The sequence below is a fragment of the Harpia harpyja genome, chromosome 19, assembly GCF_026419915.1.
Source record: "Harpia harpyja isolate bHarHar1 chromosome 19, bHarHar1 primary haplotype, whole genome shotgun sequence".
NCBI lineage: Eukaryota > Metazoa > Chordata > Aves > Accipitriformes > Accipitridae > Harpia > Harpia harpyja.
In genome coordinates, this window is record NC_068958.1 from 23,761,610 (window position 1) to 23,782,192 (window position 20,583).

Consider the following 20,583-nt stretch of genomic DNA (forward strand, 5'->3'; position numbering starts at 1 on the left):
ACAGTGTTTGCAGTGAACACAGCCCATCCGCCCCACGGGAACCACCCCGGGGCACGTGCTGCGCCCTGCAGTCACCGTGCAGCAGTGGAGCATTGCTCACCTCCCCTGTAATGGCTCCATGACACCAGTAAAGGGCTCTCATTAACAGAATATAATGTGCAGTGAAAATAATTAACGATCATCTTGTAGCAATTGATTATCTGTCTCCCATAATGCTGCTTTGCTCGTATGTTAAGGGGCTGTTGCTTTTCCCCCCAGAGTCCAGACCAGGCAGCAGAGGCTGAGCACACAACCACGGCCGTGGCCGTCTGCTCGGTCCTGCCCATCTCCCCCATGCCGCAGGCAGGGCTGGCCAACCTCAGGGCTGAACCGGGGTGCTCGCTGCACGAGTGCAGGCAGCGGTCATTCCCATGCACCCGCCTGCAGTGAGCAGGCGGCAGCCGGCAGCGGCCACGTGGACGGCACCGGCCACCCCGCCGCTTCTCCTTGCCCCTGTCCCAGCCAGGGTGGGCACCCGCTGCCTCCTGCCCAGCCGGGCAGTGCCGGCCGTGGGACAGGCTGGCCTTTCCCCGCAGCTGCCCTCCCTTCCCGGCACAGCGCTCGCCTCAGCATCGCCCAGGCCAGCACCTTCGCGGGTGGCTGGGAACGGCAGCGGTTGTTTGCAGAGCAGCAGCCCTGACTGCTTGGCCGGAGCTGCACACTCAGCAGAACCCAAATCTCCCGAAAAAACTGAATAAACTCCCCGGGCGGAGGGGGAGCCGGGCAGGGACCCAGATCCCCTCCTCATGCTTGTCACATGAATGAGCTCTGCGGCCGGGCTCCCCCCTCACCGGGAAGGGGATTGTGCCGCATTGTGGGGAGGATTAGGCCGTTTCAGGAGGTGGGGAGCATCTGTGCATGCGGGGCTGCTGCGGGGCTGCCTTCTCCCCCGCCTGCCCTGGCCCCTCACGGTACCACGGGCATCACGGCAGGAGCCTCCTGCCCCACAGAAAGGGGGAATGGGCCCAGGGCACCCGCGGGGCTGGGGTGCACTTGGGCAGCCCCCAGAGAGGCGGTGGGTGGGCGGGCGGAGGATGCCCCAACACCAGGGCAGAGGCAGCAGCAGCTCCCCAGCCCCTGCCGCTGCGTCCTCAGGGGATCACCCATTGAGCTCCCCCCACATCCCCCAAATCCCCTAAAACAGGGAAGAAGGGAAGGAAGGAGGGCAGCCCGCAGCGTGGGTCTGCCTGGCTCACCCCGGTTCCCACCGGCAGCACCGCTGTACCGTCAGCCGGCCAGGGCTGCGGCCGGCAGCGGCTCCCGGCCGGCAGCTGGAGCAACCGCCCGCTCCTCTGGGAGCCCCCGACCCCCCCCCCCCAGCCACTGCCGAGCATTTCTGGCCGGCGACCTCAGATGTTTGGGAAAACAAACTGCACGGGAATTAGCTCCCAAGTATTTCCTCAATTCTGCCCGCTATGAAGAGAATTTTATTTTGCTACCCCCCAGGAGGAAGGAAGGCGGCCTGGCCGAGTGCGCAAAGGAAATCTGTGCAATAACTCAGGGGGGCTGGCTTCGCAGCACTGCAGTCAGCGGGGGCTGGCCTGCAATACCCATACTGCTCACCCACTGCCACCAGGACCTCCTGGCCTGGGGAGTGGGGAAGCACCCATGTCCACACGGGCTTTCTGTGGCCCTTTGCAGAAGTGTCGTCTCAGCAGTTCCCAGACTGCGCTGGTCAAGCAGTCCCATGGATGGCTTCAGCCCGCAGGGTGGCCCTGGGACATGGGGTGTCCCAGGGCGGCACCTCCCTGAAGGCACCAAGGGCTGGTTTGAGCATCCACCACCTGCTCGCCCATCAGCATGGCAAAAGCAAGGGCTCCCACCAGTTACACCACACCCTATGGCTTATTTTAGCTCCTGTTCCACGGGTAGGTGACAGCGAGGGACTCTGGGAGCTGAGCACAGCTCTTCTACTTCCCAGCACTGCAGATACCTTTGTTCACAGAAATAATGTGACTAAATATAGCCCTGCTCCTTCTGCAAGCTGAGCCGTGAGGGAGGAACAGGCACAGAGACAGCCCCTGCCCAGCCAGGCTGTGGCAGGAGGAGAGGCTTGCTGCAGGGCAGAGCCTGCGCCCTGCTGCAGTGCCAGCCCTGCCACGGCGCGCAGCAAAGGCCCCCGTGCTCTGCCCTTACAAGCAGGGCAATTATACCACTTCTAGACTGAGTCACTTTATAGCCTAGTACAGGGCAAGAGCAAGTTTCTCCTCCTGAACCCACACACACCCCTTCCTCCTTCACCTGCACTTCCACAGCAGTGGATTCTAGGAGCAGTCCCACAGGAGGTCCCGGAGAGGGCACGGAGCCGAGACAGGGCTGACACCCAGCTCCAGTCAGCACAGAGGGGACAGGGCATGGAGGCCGCCCTTATAAAACAACCGAGGATTTACTACTGAAGTGTTCCCAGCCAGCCAAGTCCAAGCAGCAGGAAATTGTCTAAACATTTTTTTTTTCCTTAGAAGAGGGGTTGGCACCCTGCCCCAGCTGCGCAAGCCTGTCCCAGACGACGCTGGTTACGGTAAAGCCTGCGTGAGCTGCGGTGGTACCACAGCCCAGGGCGGACAGGAGCCCCACTGCCCCGGGGGAGGTCGGGCACCAGCAGAGCAGGGGCTGAGCACAGCCCTTGCTGCAGGGGACGACAGATGCTTTTCTCAACAGAGCACAGCCGGTGCTCGGTGGCCATCACCTGCACACCCAGAGCCCGGCAGTGCAGCCCAGGCTACATCCAAGCCTCCTCCTGCAGCCCCCACTGCTGCAGCCCCCCACCCAGGTGGGCCTGCCTGACCGGAGACCACCCCGCGTGCAGAGGGGAGCAGGCAGGGCTGGCAGCTGGTCTGTCCGTACCTACAGGGACAACAGGGGCAGCTCCTCAGGGCTGGTTTATTGCGACATGAACCTGTTGCTGCAGCTGCAGCAGACATGCCATTTATGAAAATAGAATTACTTGGCTTTACAGTATCACAGCTCAGCACTGTACAACAAAATCCTTTTGTACAAAACGCTCCGTTGGCTTTATAAAGTTACTCTACAGTATGAAAAAAACCTGGCCTGCTTTCTGTGAGGTTTCAACCAAAACAAAGCCCAAAGTGGCCCTGCAGCTGAGGGAGCGTAAAGAGAGCAGCGGCAGTGCAGGACCTGACCCTGCCAGGGGCTCCAGGGACCCTGGGACAGCTCCATCAGGAAGACCTTCGTTTATGCCCTCGTTAGGTTTCAGCTGCCATCAGTGCCAGGCCAGCAGGCAGGAGGGCCCTTGGCTGCACACAGCAGTGGCCCCGCTCAGCTCACAGAGACAGTACAGACGGCAGGAGAGTCTGCCCATCACTCCTGAAACAGACATTGAAGTGTGTGGCCACCCCCCCTAGCAATAAAGAGGGATCTCAAGGCTTTCACAGGCATCCAGTAGGGAAGGGCAGGGGAACAGAAATGTCTCTAAAACCAGAGCGCACGGGGACACTCACCTGTAGCCATCCCAAACCCCAACCAAAGCCTCCTCCTGCAGCTGAAGAGGTGGGAAAGGGGCATCTCACCCCCGCTGGAGGGGGACGAGCTTCCACAGCCAGCAGGACCTGCTCAGTGGGAGCCTTGGGGTGCTGGAGCAGTGGGTGGACACCCAGGCTCTGCCACAGCCCTGCTCACCTCTCCCCAAAACTGACCCTAAATACACATCATCTGGCACACAGAAGTGTGATTCTAGAAAAGAAGTTCAACATTTGATGAGTAAATTGTAAAAAAACCAAGTTTATTTGAAAAAAAAAAAAAAAAACCAACAAACCAACAGCCTCTTACATGATTTCTGATCAACATTTACTAGAACTTTGAGAGCCATTAACCTGCTCCACGTACGTTGAGATATTTTCCAGCACTAAAAAATAAAAAATAAATACGTACAAATTCTTTCCTCCCCCTTACGTGTCCTAGATGCGAGTAGTTAAGGCATCCACTGCCTTAAGATCTCAGTTGAACAGAAGCAAGTAAAAGAGGTTTCTCTAAGAGATAAAAGAGCAAAAGCAGAAGGCCTGTCTCAGGGATGTACCATCTCCACCCGGCCCACCCGGCCCCTCCGCTCTGCCCAGGGTCAGGCACCCAAAACACCCGTCTGGGTGAACAGAACAGCGCAGGGATGCTCCAGTGGAAACCCACCCCAAGGGGGGGACGGGCAGCACAGCCCAATGGCAGGACTGAGGCCGGCACCCCGACCCGGCACCGCCAGCTGAGCCCCCCGCGTCCGCACCCGTTCCACATCACCCAGTATTGGGCTGAGAAGAGGCACTGCCAGGGTAGAGTCGGGGGGCGGGGGGGGACCCCAGCCCTTCCCACGGGGGGCTCGGCTGCAGGGGCCGGGTGCACAGGGACTGCTGCGGCCCCGGAGCGGGCAACGCTGCCCAACGTGAAGCGCGGCCGTCCTTCTCCAACCCCAATATCCCGTGAGAGCACAGCTACAAAAGAGGGATCTTAAAGAACTACAGTAGCTAAAGTGTTTTCAAAACATACCTAAAGACCACCTACAGAGCCAGGAGGCACCGGGCACGGGAGCCGAAGACCACCCTGCCCCATGCCCGGATCTCCCCCTCCGCGGAGGGCCTGCGGTAAGAAGCGTGTGAAGCAGTATTCATCCAGGGCTGGCCCTGAAGCCCATCGTGCTTCAACAAATCCAGTATCCTGCTTTTTATGGCTTTTTAACAACAAAACTCCCTCAAACACACGCATACACCCCCCCACCCCCACCCCAAGCAGAATACAGAGCTAAAGCACGGTTTAGAGTTAAGGCTCATCCAGATTCAGCTAGATATGAAGACTGTAAGGCACGTATTAGTACATTCGTGTTACTGTTAAAAAGCCAGCCTATAAAAAGCCCCCCTGCCCCCCGACACACGAGGATACTGTGTGCGTAGCCCTGTTACCTTTGTTGAACACAGATGGAAAGACAATTCAGAGCCTGGTTAAAAATGAACACCTGGTTTAAACACTTCTCACGGCCGCCCAGCGCCAGCGGAGCACTGCCCCAGCCCCGCGCCAGGGCAGCGGCGCTTCCCCGACACTCCGGGATTGAGACCGGTCCCTCACATGTGGCTCTCCTCCTCTTTGACACCATCCTCCGCGCTCTTCTGAGGCGAGGGGGCCACGTCGTTGTTTGCCTCTTTCTGCTTCTCGGCCTCATCGATGTTGGTCTCCTCCTCCTTCCCTTCGTTCCTCGCCTTCTCCTCCGCCTTCTGCTCCTTTGCCACCAGGCGGTAGTTGATGCCCATCCCGATGAAGAGGTAGATCCCAGAGACAATGAGGATGATCCCACAGGCCCAGTACGTGTACTTGTAGTCACCGTACATGTCGTTGAGCTTCCCTGAGGGACAGAGAGGGGACAGCTTAGCGAGATACCCCCCGAACCGCTCCAGGTTGTGGAGATGCTCCCAAGAGCAGCCCGTGCCCATCACCCTCAGCTTCGGTCCTTTATTCCTCCAGCCCCCGCTCGCCCACCCGGTGCCAGGGGCTCAGCCCCCACCTCCTCAGATGCTGGGGCAGCCTCAGGGCCAGCGCTCGCCCCCCCTCGCCCCAGCCCCGAGGGCTGCCCCGCCACTCAGAGGGACCTGCCACCGCTCGGTGAGGCCGGGCAGAGCTCCCCGGGCACAGCACGCCCTACCTAGCAGAGGGGGTCCCAGAAGCACGGGGCAGCACTCCACGATGGTCACCAGGCCGACGGCGCTGGAGAACCGCTGCGCTCCCACCAGGTCCATCAGGGTCTCAAACAGGACCGAGCTCAGCCAGCCGAAGGCAAAGCCGAAGAAGCCGGCGTAAATGCAGAAGCCGGCGTAGGTGGTGGACATGGGGGCCAAGAGGTGGCACACCCCGTTGTAAATGACAGAGATGGCGAAGAAATACTGGACTCTGGGTCTGATCCACTTGGTGTTTGCCACCAGTCCCATGGAAGGCCTGGCCACCATGTCTACGAAGGCCAGGATGGAGAGCAGGAAGGCTGCAGACTCATTAGCAATCTTCTTGCTCTTTGCGTAATTGCTGAGGAAGACCAAGGGAGTGAATAGCCCGAAGAACATGATCACGTTGCCCGACAGATAGAGCAGGAAGCCCCTGTGCGTGAACAGGGAAAGGTCCAAGAACTTGTTGATGGTCTGGAAAAACGTGCTCTTCTGTTTCTTGGCCTTCCCACCGATGAGGTCTGTGCCGGTGTCACCGTCGTCCTTTTTCACCGCCTTCCCAGCTTCCTGCAGCACCTCCTTAGCAGCCTCTTTCTTCAGCTGATCTGGCTTGGGGCCTATGGGCCGCATCAGGGATCCGGCGACGCAGCAGTTCAGCAGGAGACCGCCAAGGATGAGGAAGCTGCCGCGCCAGCCAAATATGCCGAAGAAGAGCTGGTTCACGGGTGCCAAGGTGGAGAGGAACACAGGGCTGCCTGCCATCGCCAGCCCGTTAGCCAGGGGACGCTTCTTGAAGAAGTACTTGCCGATCATGGTTAAGGCTGGGTTCAAGTTAAACGCGAGTCCAAGGCCTGAAGGAGAGGAGAGACGAGGGGCTCAGAGCTCGACCACCCCCACAAGCCAGCAGCACCGGCAGAAGGGCTGGTGGGACGAGCCGGAGCGTGGGCTTTCAGTTCTGGGGGTTTCACAGCTCCATTTCGGCTGTATTGACTTCCCAATTGCACGAGCAGCACTCGGTCCCCGCTGCCGACTTGGGAGGAGGCACCAGGGCAGCAGAGAAGCCGCGTGCAGGAATTCAGGAGCCAGAAGGGGAGAACCGCCCCGGCTCGTGACAAACCTTATGTCGACTGGCAGGGCACAGGCCTAACCCAGGGCAGGAACAACAGATGCTCTCTATTCTCAGTACCAAATACTAGTCCCGTGTAGAGTCACTAGTACAGTCTCCCCATGTTATGTCACCAGGGCCATCTCTTATTAGAATATGGAACAGGAATCAGGATTTATGCAAATTCACCACAGACATGCCCTAATAATTACTGGGTCTAAGTTGCTCCTCTTGCTGCCTCAGGAGAGGACTTACCTCCATTGCAGCCCCCCTAGGGCAGAGTCATCACTTACCCCCTACGACCCCAACGCAGAAGTAGAGCTCCTCCACCGTGTTGCAGAAAGAGGCTGCTATCAGCCCGCACCCGGAGAGGCAGCCGCCAGCGATCATGATGGGCCGGCTGCCGTATTTGTTCACCAGGATGCTGCTGATGGGACCTAGGGTGTTGAAGGAGATACGCCCAGAGATGAGTTATCTTTGCACGAGAGACAAAACAGATGCATGCAAGCACACTGGAGGTTTATTGCCACAGGCTTCTAGCTTTCGCAGAGTGACACTTCACCCAGCGAGGGAATTGGGGTAAGGGGAAAGGACAGGAGGTTCAGAGGCAGCTGGAGATAAGAGAGCGACATGTGGTTAGAGCACAGAAAGCTGAGGCTTCTCCTCTGAGCAAGCTGCCTTCTGTGGGCTAAGCCAGGAGCTGCCTGGACACCAGCTGCCGCCCAGGGACAGGGGTTTGGGATGGGGTAAAGCCACCTGCCCCACGCAGTGCTCTCCTTTGGACTGGGGGCTCTGCCCTGGCCGTGGCCACCTGCCCAGCACAGGCTGGAGTCTGGGCAGCAAAGCAAGCACACAGCAATTGCCTGTCTCCAGTGAGAGGTTTCTGATCAAGACCAAAGCTGTGAAAAAAACCAGCTTCGAGGGGTGCAGGCAAAGCCCCCAAGGGCTCGCGGGAGGAGTGGCACCGTGCCGCCCCGGGGAGAAGGGGTGCTTCTGTTTTCACTGCTACCCCTGAGGCGGGACAAGCCCAATTGCTCTGCACACCCACCTTTTAAGTGCTTCATTATCAGCTTTAATCCAAAGCAAACAGTGATTAGATACTGGAAGCATGCTCGACAGATACTAAAATGTATTTAAATAAACTGAATGAACATCCATTGAATATTAACAGACCTAGTTTTGCCATTAACAGATAGCAAGGTTGTCAACATGTTATTCATGGGTCCTCAGACTCTACTTGACCTTTCTGCCCAGTTTAAACAAAGCCTGGAGAAGGTTACAGAAGCCCTGCTGCCAGACACTGCCCCCAGCCCCGTGGCATCCCACTCTCCGCAGCCGGCATGGTGCCTATGTGCCAGCCAGAGCAGCCTGTGCCAGCGGCTCCAACCTGATGCCACCAGCAGTCATGAAGGGGCCATGTCCCTGGTGCCAGTAGAGGCAGCAGCAGGTCCCAGAGGCTGTCACATCACCCCAAGCCCCACACTCTTCCCCGCAGAGTACTCAGCACTTTGCAAAACCTGTACCTTGAACCCAGCAAACATGATGCCCCTGGACAGAGTCTACAGGCAGCAGCAGCCTTTCCTCCAGGAGATCCAGTCTCGAGCAGCAGGCTCCAAGGGCAGCTAGCAGGAAGCTACCTGGCTGGGCAGCATCATGTACCCTGGTGGCAATTTCCCCCCCCGCCTTTTTTTTTTTTTTTTTTTAATTAAAAAAAAAAAAATTTCACACCCACTCCTATCTTACAGATCTGCACGAAGCACTTCTGACCAAATGTTAGCAGATCTATTTTGATTATTCATGCTGTGAAATAAGTGTAAGTAAGTAATGGAACCAGAGTCCTCCCTAATCCTAAATGTGGAGTTGAGCAAAGGGCATGAGATCATTACATCCATGTACCCTGATGGTGACTGCATGGGGCGGCTGCATGGGGCTGCAGGACATGCCGCTCCACCACCGCCAGCCCTGCCCAGGACAGGAGCTACCCCAGCTCTGCAAGATACCATCAGCCCAGCATGTTTTGCCAAAGCATAAGCGACTTTTTTTGCCTCCAAGCAAGCCCACGGGTCCCGCAGGAAGGTGACCTGGAGGACAGGGAGAATAGGATGCGCACTGTGACCGCTCCAGTGCGATTCAGACCCTGCAAAGGGTCTGGGCTCAGGCTGCAGGAGCCCTAGAACGAGTGAGTGGGGCAGCAGCATGTTCCCATGCTCCGGCAGCTGGGGGATGCACCTGGGCAGGTCTGGGGTACCTTCAGCATCCCTGCCACCATCTTACGGGCAAGCGGTTTCCAGACTGGCGAGCTGCTGGGATTTAATGGCAACAGTTCAAAGGGAGCAGGAGAGACAGTGTCAGCGTGGAGGGAGGGGGACAGGGGGACGACCCCAAGACTGGAGGAGGGAGCTCTCACCCCAGCTGCTGGGCAGCTCCAGGCAGAGCTGCCCCTGGGGCACCCAGAGGAATCAGCTCTGAGCTATTAGGAGAGGAGGAATGGCCCAGATTGAGTCTCATTAAGGCAGTTACACGGTTTACAAGCTTGTTATAACATCGGAGCAGGGAAATGTGCTGGTCGCTTCGCTAGCTGAGCGAGGACAAAGCGGAGCCTGTTTCCCCAAAGGAAAAGCCTCGTGCTTAGCCGGGCGCTGACGTCAGCTCCTTTCGATGCACAAATGCAACGAGGACGCGGGCAGTTCGCCAGCTGGGGATGGCAGCAGTACAAGCTCCGATTTGCCTCTGAAGTGGACACAACAGCAGGCTCCCAATAAGAGTTTCTTTCAGCCGAGTGACCCAGTGCAAAGCTGCGTTTGCAGGTGGGTACAAGACACCAGGGTTTGGAGACCAGCGAGGCGAGGACTGGGAATGCATCACCCTGCGGGGAGCACTCTGCCTGCTCCTCACTGGTTACAGACAACCATAAAGCACACAGCTTGGGGATTAAAAGACTCCAAGAAGCAGTTTCTGAAGGATGGGGGAGGGGAGCTGCTTCAGTTTAAGTAGTTTTGCTTTATTCTGCTCATGTCTCTACTTCCAGTGCACACTGCCACCCTCAAACAGCACAAGCTGCCTACGGCGCTGCTCGGCACCAGTGAGGAAGAACAGGCAGCGCCAGGTTTCAGAGCACTCCAGAACACAGAGCTGACCAGAAAGAAACTGGGGACAGATCCCTGGATACGGACACTGTTTGCTGGAAACAAACAAAATAAAAAAATCGATGTCTTATCTAAAAGAAAAAGACCCCGTGAGCGGGGCTCCTACATATGGCCCAGCACCTCCCCTGGCCTTCAGGCAGGCGCTGGAAGCAGACAGAGCCCGCAGCGCACTGTAACAAGGACAAGGGCAGAATTACACAAGTCATAATTCCCCGGAAAGATTTTACTTACAGCTTTGCAGAGGAGGACAGATTAACCCGGTTTTTGCATTCTGGGCATTAAATAGAATTTTTTGAGCAACTTCCGTCAAGCAAACTCATGAAGGGAAGTTTTGCTCTCAAGGAGAGAATTCCAACTTTTAACAAAGTTTCAGTTGTTGTCACTATAGCAAGGTGCAAATAATCAGACCCAGCAGGAGAGCTGCATCCTGTACTGCGACATACAAGCACGTGTACTGCTGCCTCCGGTCCACTTACCTCCTGCATACATAACAGCCAGCATGATGGAGGAGATCCACGAGACTTTGCTGCTGGACGCATTGAAGATGACCTCAATCTCTTTGAAAAACACGGTGATGGATTTGGGGAAGGCATAGGAAAACCCAATGGAGATGAAGGCTCCGATGACCACAGCCCATCCCCATCCTCCTTCAGGAGGAGTGTATCCCACAGGGCCTCCGATGGCCGGTGGCATCTTGAACCAAGTTGGCGAAGACTCAGTTGGGGTTCAAAGATCTGCAAAGGACAAAGTATTGCCTCAGCTGAAAGAATATGGCTGCATCCCAGCTCCCCGGCATGCAACGGCACAGCTCGAGCCCTGCTCTCGAGGCTGGCATGGCACCAGTGCCCCAGACCATCTCTGGGAGAGCTCATCCGAGAGCCGAGCACTCGGGGCTCACCAGCACACCGGCCTCATAACGCTGTCCCAAAACACATGCTCAGGTTGCGGCTGGCCTTTAAGAGCCCTGGCCAGCAGGTATTTATCAGCAACAAAGACGGGATACCCTGTCCTAAGCTGAAAAGGGCAGGCAACGTCCTAGCCAGCAGCAGCCAGAGCAGAGCGGTGAAGCGGGCAGGGCTACCGGCAGCACAGGGCTGGACCTGCGGAGGGTTGAGCAGGGCAGCGGCCAGTCTGGTCAGGGCTCGCCTGCCTGGGGCAGAGCCCCTGCAGCTCCTCCAGGAGCGCGATCCCAGCACCACCCCGGCACACCGTGGAATCTTGGCAAGCCCCGGGCCACCCGGAGCAGGAGCAGCACACCCAGGTTATTAAATGCAGGCACACCACGGGGAAATAAGTCCACGTGCACGAGCCAGGACACCTCCATTTCTGCAAAGAAAGAGCAGGCAGGCAGGTGTCACAGCACACCTGCCAGCCCTGAAGGTCCACGGGCTGCGGCTAAACCTAGCCTGAGGTGACCGGGGAAGGCTCCCACACACTGCCAGCGCTGCCCAGGGAGGGGAGGTGGGTCTGCCCGGAGCAGCCCCAGCCCCGGCAGAGCCCAGCTCCCCAGGGGCTTGGCCCCAGCACGGTATCCCCGACCCAGCTGCGGCCAAACCCTCCTCCCCTACCGAAAAGGCTACGGTGGGTTTCACAAAAGCACCCCAAGTGTAAAAAACAATTTGCCTTAAAAGCTCAAAACCAGAAGGGATTAGAAAACAAAATAAATGGGGAAATGTCATCCAGGCTTGCTAAAGTGTGGAATCCCCTTAGAGAGGCCGATTCGGAGCAATTCGGAGACCGGCAGGGTCAGGCTGCTCCCGCCTGCCCCATGCTGCAGCTGCCGCACGCCTGGCTCACACGCTGGAGCTGCAGTTACTCAGAAAGTAAGGCTGCTTCAGGCAGCAGAGAGCAGCACAAGCCGTCCCAGGGAGGAAACGCAACCAGAGCAGCTGCTCACATACGTGGTTTACAATATGCAAAGCAACAGGAATCACTACAGTCCCCGGAACTCCTGTGTGCCCCCGCAGATTTTAGAACACACTTTCTGAAGCCCCGTGGCCCTCCCTGGCCTCACAGCCACAGACACCCCGCCCCCCCCCCCCCCCCATATTAAGAACCATCAGCCAAGGTGGGAACATGGGGCTCCTTTTCCAGAGCCCACCCCTCGCTCTGCAGTTCTCTGCTCTGGTTTCCACTGGAATAAAAAGCCGCCTCCGAGCAGGAGAGCTGTCTCCAGAGCTCCCACGGGTCACACCAGGCACAGTGACAACTTCAAAGCAGCGTGCTGGCTCAGAGAGGTGCAACCTCCTATTTATAGCAAGCATCCATTCAGGCTCACAGCGATTACCATCTCATCCACAGCTGCTGACATGCCAGCATCTACCTGGCACGTCCCCTCGTGCCCTCGGCACACCACACAGTACCATGGGCGCCCGCCTTGTTTTCACTTGCTCCGTGTCACTTCGGTGCACATCCGAGGCCAGGATCCAGGTGTCCCCGCTGAAGCGCCGCTGGTGGCCCCGAGCCACGGGGAGCCCCCGCTCCCGCCTGGCACCGGAGGCAAAGGCGGCAAAGTTACCTGATACGGCACCGGGTCTGCCAGAGCCACCCGACACCCGGACGAGCTCAGGTGATGCCTCAGACCCACACGAGGCAAGAGGAACCAAAGCACGGGAGGCTGGTTTCTGTAAGCCGCTAAGACTGGTTTAGCCCGACCCAGACACCGATTTTTTTTCACTGGCAGAGTATTTTCCTGCATCCCAGCCAGTGGGACACATGACCATCACGAGCAGATCCCAGCCACCCTGCTGCTCCAACAAAGGAATCATTTACAAGACGCTGCCCCGGGCACGTCCACGGCTGAACTATGCCCAGGAGCCAGCGGAGCCGATTTCCTCTCTCGGACCCCCAGGCACCGCAGCCGGGCTGAGCGGCCGGTTCAACGCCGGGCCAAGCCCGCACCAGCGGGGTCCGGCTGCAGGCAAGCCCCCGCGGCAGAGCCTGCAGCCAGCACACACCCGCAGGCACCAGCCTGGCATCGGCAGTCGGAGAGGAAAGTGCCAGGCTCTGCAGAGGCTCACCAGGTACCTCCGGCCTCTCGGTCTGGGCAGCAGCCCACCCACCCATCATGCTCTTTCTGAAAAGCCATTATGAACACTGGGTTTTGCTTAACATCACTTCCCCACGTGGGCTGCACACTGGAGTTTCCAGCCACCTCTTGCTTTGAGTCATACTGAGCTTTCACAGCTTTCAGTGAACTTCAAAGTATCATCTAACTACACTGGCTTGTCCGAAACATTTTTAAAAGATGAGACTACCAGGTGTTGGCAATAAAAATGACCAGCAAGGAATACAATCTACTTGTTAGCGCTAATGAAAACTACTGGCAATAAAAGCTATCCGAAGCAAAAGCTGGGGGGTGCTGATGAGGTGTTGGGGATTTTTCCCTTTTGCTCCTGAGACACACAAACAGGTTTAATTCTTCCACCGCTCCCGAGGAGCTCGACTGCACCAAAATTACTGTGGCTTGGTTCATCTATTTGTTCTTTCCCTGCAAGCAGCATTTCTCCTCCTGCGGGTGCTCAGGTGGCATCTCTCTATAAAAGACTTTTGGCGGGTTAGACATGACCTCTCTTGCATTGCTGAGGCACAGTGAAAAACCTTGAACTGAACAAGGTTTGAGACCATGAAGCAAGATTCCCAAAGACTGACGCCAGAGGGTTTACATGATGAGTTCTGCATGCCACAACATTTTTCCCTGACTCATTGAAAATCCTTATTAAGAAAGACCAGTTTTAGAAAGCTCTTCCTTCAACCGCATTAAGGCTTCTTGCCGATTTCCTCCTTGCCCCCACACAGAAGTAGTTTCAAATGAGAGAGGAAAAAAAAAAAAAAAGCACATGTAAGGCAGCCAGTTCAATTGGAAAGCTTCCCTTCCCTTTGCAAAAAGGAAAAAAAAAACAAAACAAAAAACACCCCAGAACATAGTTATGACATTTACAGCTCTGTTTTGGAAGAGCTGCAACGTGTAAGACGTGTTTGGAAATCAAATTCACAGCTGCCAGGCAGCCAGCTACAGTTTGCCCTATTAGGAAATAAAATAACCATATTTGCAGTAATTAAGACTGATGAGACCAAATAATGACTGCAAGTATCACATCTGCTCCCCGTAAACGTCTTGACTAATCTGCAGGAATGGGTAGCCTACAGCAACCCTTCTCTGCACAGCAATGGCCAGAGCAGGAACTGAGGCTTCTCAGGCAATGAGGACTGTATCGTCTCGAAACAGATCCCACAGAAGACTAAAACCCTTTCCATCTCCTAGGTCCTATGCACAAGCACTGTTATCCCTTCTCCAGAAGGTCCCGGAATAGGAAGATTTCAAGACTTCTAGTTACATAATGCGGCAAATTGCTGCGCTTTTAAAAGCCCCGGATTGGCAGGACTCCAGAGCAGAAAGACAGAGGCTCACATTTATAAAGTGCTGCAAATGCCGCAAAATATTTCTGGGGCAAACCCTTTATGAAAGTGTCCTCACGCTGCTCCTTTTTGGGGTCAGAGGAAGACAGGACGTCCCCTGCCCACGCAGGGGGCTGTACCCGGGCACCACGTGCCTCTGCCTCCCCTCGCACATCCCTCCAGCTCAAGGCTCTCCTATGCCGGGCATACACTCACCTGGCATTTGCTGCTGTGTGAGCTTGCAAAACCCTTCCCATGGAGCAGGGCACTCGGGAGAGGCTGGCAGAGCTGAGGCTGGAGAAGGGCAGGCTTCCTCGCTCGGCTGCAGGGCAGGTGGCAGAGCCCCAGGTTCTGCTCCCACAGCCCATCACCGCCGTGGAGCCTGCACAGGCTGGCAGGGCTGTCCTGTGCCGCTGCAGGCAAAGGCTCACCCGGCACCTCGGCACGCTCCTCCTCGGCGGGCATGAAGTCCCTGGCAGCTCGTTCCAGCACTGCTGCAGCCAGGCTGCCTCCACTCCCGGCCATCTGCTCCTCCTGCGCTCTCCCAGCTCCAGAGAGGGATGTGGCGATGTCTGGAGCGGGATCTCAGCAGCCGCAAGATCCCCAGGGAGGTCTCTGCTGTACGACAGCCATTTGGGCTCCTCGTGCCTTTGTCAGCTGGACCCGGCCTTTGGCCAGTGAATGCCAACTCTGAAACACCCAGGCCAGGCAGGACGGGCACAAGGCAGCACGAAGCTGCCCCTTGCCAGCAGCACCAGACCCCGCTCCCCAAGGGGGCTCCCGCCACGAGCCCCCAGCAGAGGGGAGGGACACGGGATGGGGACACTGCTTCCCGGCAGCCTGGCAAGCACCCGTTCCCACCAGCCCTGTCCCAAAGCATTATCCAAACAAGAGCCTGAAACACATCTACCCCTCCCCACCCCAGCCTCCCAAACTCAGTTCACAGCGACAGGCTCTTCCAGTGCTCAACACGCGGTGGGGATAGCACAGGGCCATAAACACCCCCGTGGGAGACTTGTCTGCGTGGGAAGCCAGCGGACCCTGAGCATCTCTCCTGATCCCTGAAACTAAACTGAGATCTCGTACTTACTGCTGGGGAAATAAATGGAGGTGTTGGCAATCGCGAGCTGTTTACAGCCAGTAACACTTTATAGCTTCAAATTTGGCCTTTTTTTGGCCAGAAGCAAGATGAAATAGAGATTGTTATGAGCTAATGAGACACCACTTTCACCAGTTTTAAGCGGGTTTATAGCATTAAGCGCGGAGCTGTAATTCCAGCGAGCACCCATAGCCCGGGTTTAACCTGGCGGCACATGGCCTACGTGACTCCCCAGCACTTGCAAGGGCTCTGCACCAAGACAATAGTCGATTGAGGTCCTGCTCGGCCGCAGCGTTTGCTGGTGGGGTGAGGCGAGGTCAGCAGCACCGGCGGGGTTTGCTCGAGGCCGGCAGCCCGCACGGGTTGAGCTCAAGGTTTTTGTCAGAAGCGGCCCAGCCCGCTCATCACCTCTCCCCACCGGGGACGGCCAGCGCACCCTCAGACGTGCCCCGCTCTGCCAGCCCGGTGAGCTAACCCGGGCACGCAGACAGGCAGACGCCACAGGGCACGGCGGCCGCGCTGGCAGAGGCAGCATCGGCAGCTGCCCTCCTCCCGCTCCCAGCTGCACCCCGCCGCCGGCACGAGCCCCAGCCTGCAGAGGCACGGAGCGGCCCACTCACCCCGCCGGCGGCCGGCGCTCCCCGGGGAGGGCCAGAGGCCTTCCCTGGACACTGGCCACGGGTCTCTCCGGCGGCCAGAGCCCCCCCGGCCACCCGAGGATGGCTCCCAGCGCGGCAGCCGCGGTGCACGGGCTGCGAAAGGCTGCGAGCCACCTTGTGAAGCGGGATGTTGGGACGGTTTGTCAGGAGCTTTGTCGGGGAACAACCCACCAAACAGAAAGACGGGCAGCTATTTCTGCCTACCGGACAGATACCAGGCAAGGTCCCACCCTGGGCGGCCGTGCCTGGTTATTAGCACCAGTGATGCTCAGCCTGTCAGAGCAAGGACCAAGCATCTTACTGGTATGAGAAAGCGTCAAGTTTAAGCAAGCTATGAACAAGACCAAGGCAGAAAGCCTGGCTTACTTCTGTACCAGAAACTGGCTGTGGCAATGGCTCTCCCAGAGCCCTCTGACCCAAAACCCTGCAGGCGGACCTGGAGGGGTTTGCAGGTGGGTTACAAGAACGTTGTGTGAAGTAGCTCTTACAGGCATCCTCTGGGCTCAGGTCGGCTTCAACCCCAGGCACAGCACCCGGAGCCCCCTCTCTAATCAGCCCCACGAGAGGACGGCTCATCCCTGGGCAGCCGGGGCTGGCGGCTGCCCACCCTGTGCTCACAGCCCATCTCACTGCCGGCGCTTCAGCCCGGGGAGCTGCAGGGCTGTGGAAAGGCTCGGCCTTGCTGGGGGGTTTCCCACGCAGGTTTGAAGGGACTCACCCAAAAGGCACAAGTTTAAGAAGTGCAGCCCTTACAGTACAAGACACCTGCCCTCCAGCTCAGAGGTACTGGGGACAGAGCAAAGGCACTGCTGGCGATACAGCCCCAGACTCCGCTCAAGCCTCTGTCCCTCGGGGAAGGGCTTCCCGCAGCACTGGCTGTCAGCCCCCCAGCAAGCCAAGCCCCCCAGTCTCAGGAGGGGACAGGGGCCTCTCAGCCCCCGCGCAGGGTTTCAGTCCCACCCCGAGCACAAGCCATGCTCTGCCAGGGAGCAGAGCCAATCCTCCCCACACCAGTGGTGCTCGGGAACGCTCCCAGGACGTCCCGTGCCCGCCAGGAAATCCTCAGAATGAGAAAAATGTGGTACAGAATAGCATCGGCATTCTTTCACTTGCACCGCCAGCCAGGGACGCAGCCACTCCAGGTTTCAGGGCAGAGCAGCGTAGTGTGAGGCTGCAAAACCCCAGAAAGTCACAGCCATTACAATCAAACCACAACTGCCACACTCTTCCCCAAGAGCAAGAGTCTGAGCTGTCTGCTCCCAGCCACCGCCATATTATCGCTCTGTTAAAGGCCTCAAACCAGGGCTGAGGCAGTACTGGTTAAGGAGGTAGGAGACTCTCACCAACGCCCCAGCAGCACTCGGGTGACTGCGGTTTCAGGAATTAACTACAGCCCCACATGAATCTTCTTTGGCTACAGTACAACTACACTGCAGCAGCTTTAAGGGCACATTTGAAAGTGAGTCATACAGACACTACTGGTGAGAGGCTCCCACTTTCTTAAAAGTTGGTATTACAGGCTGATTCCACAGAAGGAAATAGGAAAAGCCATAAAAGTGCAACAATGAGATTAGCACTATGGTGCTTAATGGGATGCAACTCGCCTCCCTTAGCCTACGTGCAGCTTTTCAACTCCTCATAAAGGTTATACGAAATAATAGCGTGCAAGTCACTGGGTATTTTCCACCTTAGCTGCCAGATAATCAGGCCAATTGCGAGAGATAGGAGCCAACAAAAAGCACATGCAACCATTTGCACCTTTTTCAGGAACCACCTTCTGGGAAGGGGACGATGCTTCACACCTTCCCCCCCCCCCCCCCCCCCCCCCCCCGAGGGGCCAGGACGGGGCACAGGCACCCCTGTGACTTTGGGGCAGGGAGGTTTGTGGTACATTACCAAACCACTTATTTGTAATTAAGAGATCCATCACCCCAGTGATTAATCTGAGATTGATAAAGCCCCTTCTCACAAAGCCAGGGGCTCTGGGGGTTTCTCTGTGCCTGGAGGCCGAGCCCGTCCCCCACTCCCAGCACACACCAGCTATTCCGTGCACTGGCCCATTTCTCAGCCCTGCTCCTTTCCTTCTAGACACAGCCAAGAAAACCTCAGAGCAAAGACACCCAGGAGAATCAGCCAGCACTAAATTACCTCACTTAGCATGAAAATAGGATGCTTGTGCACCACAAAAAGGCTTAAGGCTCACAGAAAAGCACAAAACCAGTATCATTAGATTTCAGGTTTCTTGTGATGCAACTAAAAAAAAACCCCATCTTTTCTCCTCAGAAGAAACTTAAAGTCCAGAAACATCGGCAAGCCTTGTGCAAGGTGCCCAACCTCACAGGGCATGGTGGGAGCCGGGCAGAAGGGGCCATGCAGCAGTCGGGCAACGTGCTGTCACAGGGAAGGACACAAATCCCACCGCTCCCACTGCAGGCACAAGTTATCCGCAATTTCCTTCTGATCCTCCTGTGCCCGCTCATCCCCTTTTCTCAGGTCAACTTCCAACCCTGCAAGCACCGCTCACCTTTTTGTGACGCATTCGCGCACCCCTCGCCTGCGGGACCCCGGCCCGAGCCAGGGCACCCACCCTGGGCGAAGCACCCCGCCAGCATGTCCGCTGGGGCCCACTCACCCTCCGCAGGAGCCCAGCTGCCACCCGGCCCCGCTCAGCTCCCCGAGCACCTCATCCTGGGGCTAGCAAATACCTGCCAGTGGCCACCGGGCTTCAAACAGCACGGTCCCCGGACCCCAGGCCGCGGCGAGCGGGAGCCCCTTGCCACCGAGGGCCAGCTCGCACCGGCTGCCGGCGAGCTCCAGCGGTCCCGGCTTCCCGCAGCCCATCACCGCAGGATTGGGCCGGCCGGGCGGCAGCCTGCCTGCACTGCGGAGGGCGGCTGCGGGCTGGGGGGGCAAAAACGGGCATCAGAAGCCACCCCTCCCGGGGCTTGGTCCCGCGGGTTCCTCCCTGCAAGCGCCGACCCCAGCAGCCGGTCACGTCGCTGGAAGGACTGCGGCAACTCGCCCACCCGAGTGACTTCGAGCGCCGGAGGTCCAGCTCCTGCTAAGGGGAAACACGCGAGGGCCGGTGCGAGGACCCGAGTGGGCAGCGGCGTCACGGAGCGATCCCCACGCAGTGGCAGAGGGCTCCAGCAGCGCTCCGCACGACGGCTGCCCGGGGGGGGGGAAGGGAAGAGAGCCCCCTCCCAGCCCCTGTGTTGCAGACCCACCCTCGCCCGCAGGGCGCACTTCCCACGCGGTTCCCGGGGACCTCGGCCGGAGCCGCATCCCCGGAGCTCCCCTTCTCTTATCGGGTGCCAGACACTCAGGTTAATCGCCTCTTCCCCCTGCACCCCACCTCTATCGGGGGCCTGCAAGACGGTGCGGATGGACCCTCCCGCGCAGCCCCCCCAAAACAAGCCGGCCGTGCCTCCGGTGGGGAGCGGTCAAGAGCGGCCGGGTCCCCTCCCCGCCGGCCGCGCCGGGGACGAGACTCGCCACGGCGGAGGGACGAGCAACCCAGCGGGACAGGACAACCCCCCGCCGGCCCTGAACCCCCCCCCCCCCGGGACCCCCGAGGCCACCAGCCGCCCCCCGCTGCCCCCGGCCCATCACCCCTCAGGGCCCGCGCCCCACCGAGGGAGGTCACCGGGACAAGGGCGCGGGGCGGGCGGCCCTGCCCGCGGCGGGACCCGGCCATGGGGGGCTGCTGCCGGCGATGGCGGGGGGGGGGGGGGGGGGGGGGAGGCTGGGGGGACGAGACTCGTCCCGCAAACGGGGTCGCTCCGGGCAGGGCGCGCGTGGGACCCTCAGCCACGCGGCTGGGTCAGCGCAGGAACAAAACGCGGTCCGCCGCGCACCCCCGGGCTGGGGGCGCCGGAAGGCCCGGCCCGGCCAGACCCGCCGCCGGCGGGAAATTCCCCGGTCCGCCGAGCCCGGCGGCGCCGCCGGCTGCGCCCACGCGCGACCGGCTACAGGTACGGACCCGAGACCCAGCGCCGGCACGGCCCCGCCGCAGCCCCGCCTGCCCGGGACCCCCACGGCTGGGCCGGGAGCGGCGGCGGCCCCGGGCTGCGCGGAGCCGGAGAGCGCCGGAGCCCCGGCCCGACCCCGCGCCCCCGCCCGTCCCGGCCCGTCCCGCCACGTGGGCCGCCGCGGCGCCGGGCCCTACCTGCGCGTGCCGCCGCCGGCCGAGTGCCGCCGCCCCCGCCCCCGCCGCTATAAGGGCGGAGGGGCCGCGCCGCGCCGCGGAGGGCGGAGAGCGGAGAGCGGGTCGGGCCGGGCCGCCGCCGAGCGCCGCCCCCACCCCCACCCCCCCCTCCCCTCCCCGCCCCGCCACGTGCGCGCCGCCCCGACCCGCGCCGCCACGGCAGCCCCCGCGGGCCCCCGGGATCGGCGGCCGCGCCGCGCCGCGCCGTGCGCCCCGGCACGTACCGCCCCGCCGGGCCGGCGGGGGGAAAAGGCGGCGGCGGGAGGGAGGGAGCGCAGCCCG

The 20,583-nt window shown here is 59.2% G+C and overlaps 1 protein-coding gene across 1 annotated transcript; it reads right to left on the reverse strand.

Annotated features, from left to right (window-relative positions):
* Window positions 1-4,491: 4,491 nt before the first annotated feature.
* SLC16A1 (solute carrier family 16 member 1) lies at window positions 4,492-20,356 on the reverse strand. Its single transcript, XM_052814843.1, has 5 exons — window positions 20,263-20,356; window positions 10,415-10,672; window positions 7,086-7,229; window positions 5,675-6,538; window positions 4,492-5,377 (listed from the first exon to the last, which is right to left on the reverse strand). The coding sequence occupies exons 2-5, from the start codon at window positions 10,629-10,631 to the stop codon at window positions 5,100-5,102; spliced, it is 1,503 nt and encodes a 500-aa protein (XP_052670803.1). The 5' UTR covers window positions 10,632-10,672; window positions 20,263-20,356; the 3' UTR covers window positions 4,492-5,099.
* Between the last annotated feature and the right edge of the window lie 227 nt (window positions 20,357-20,583).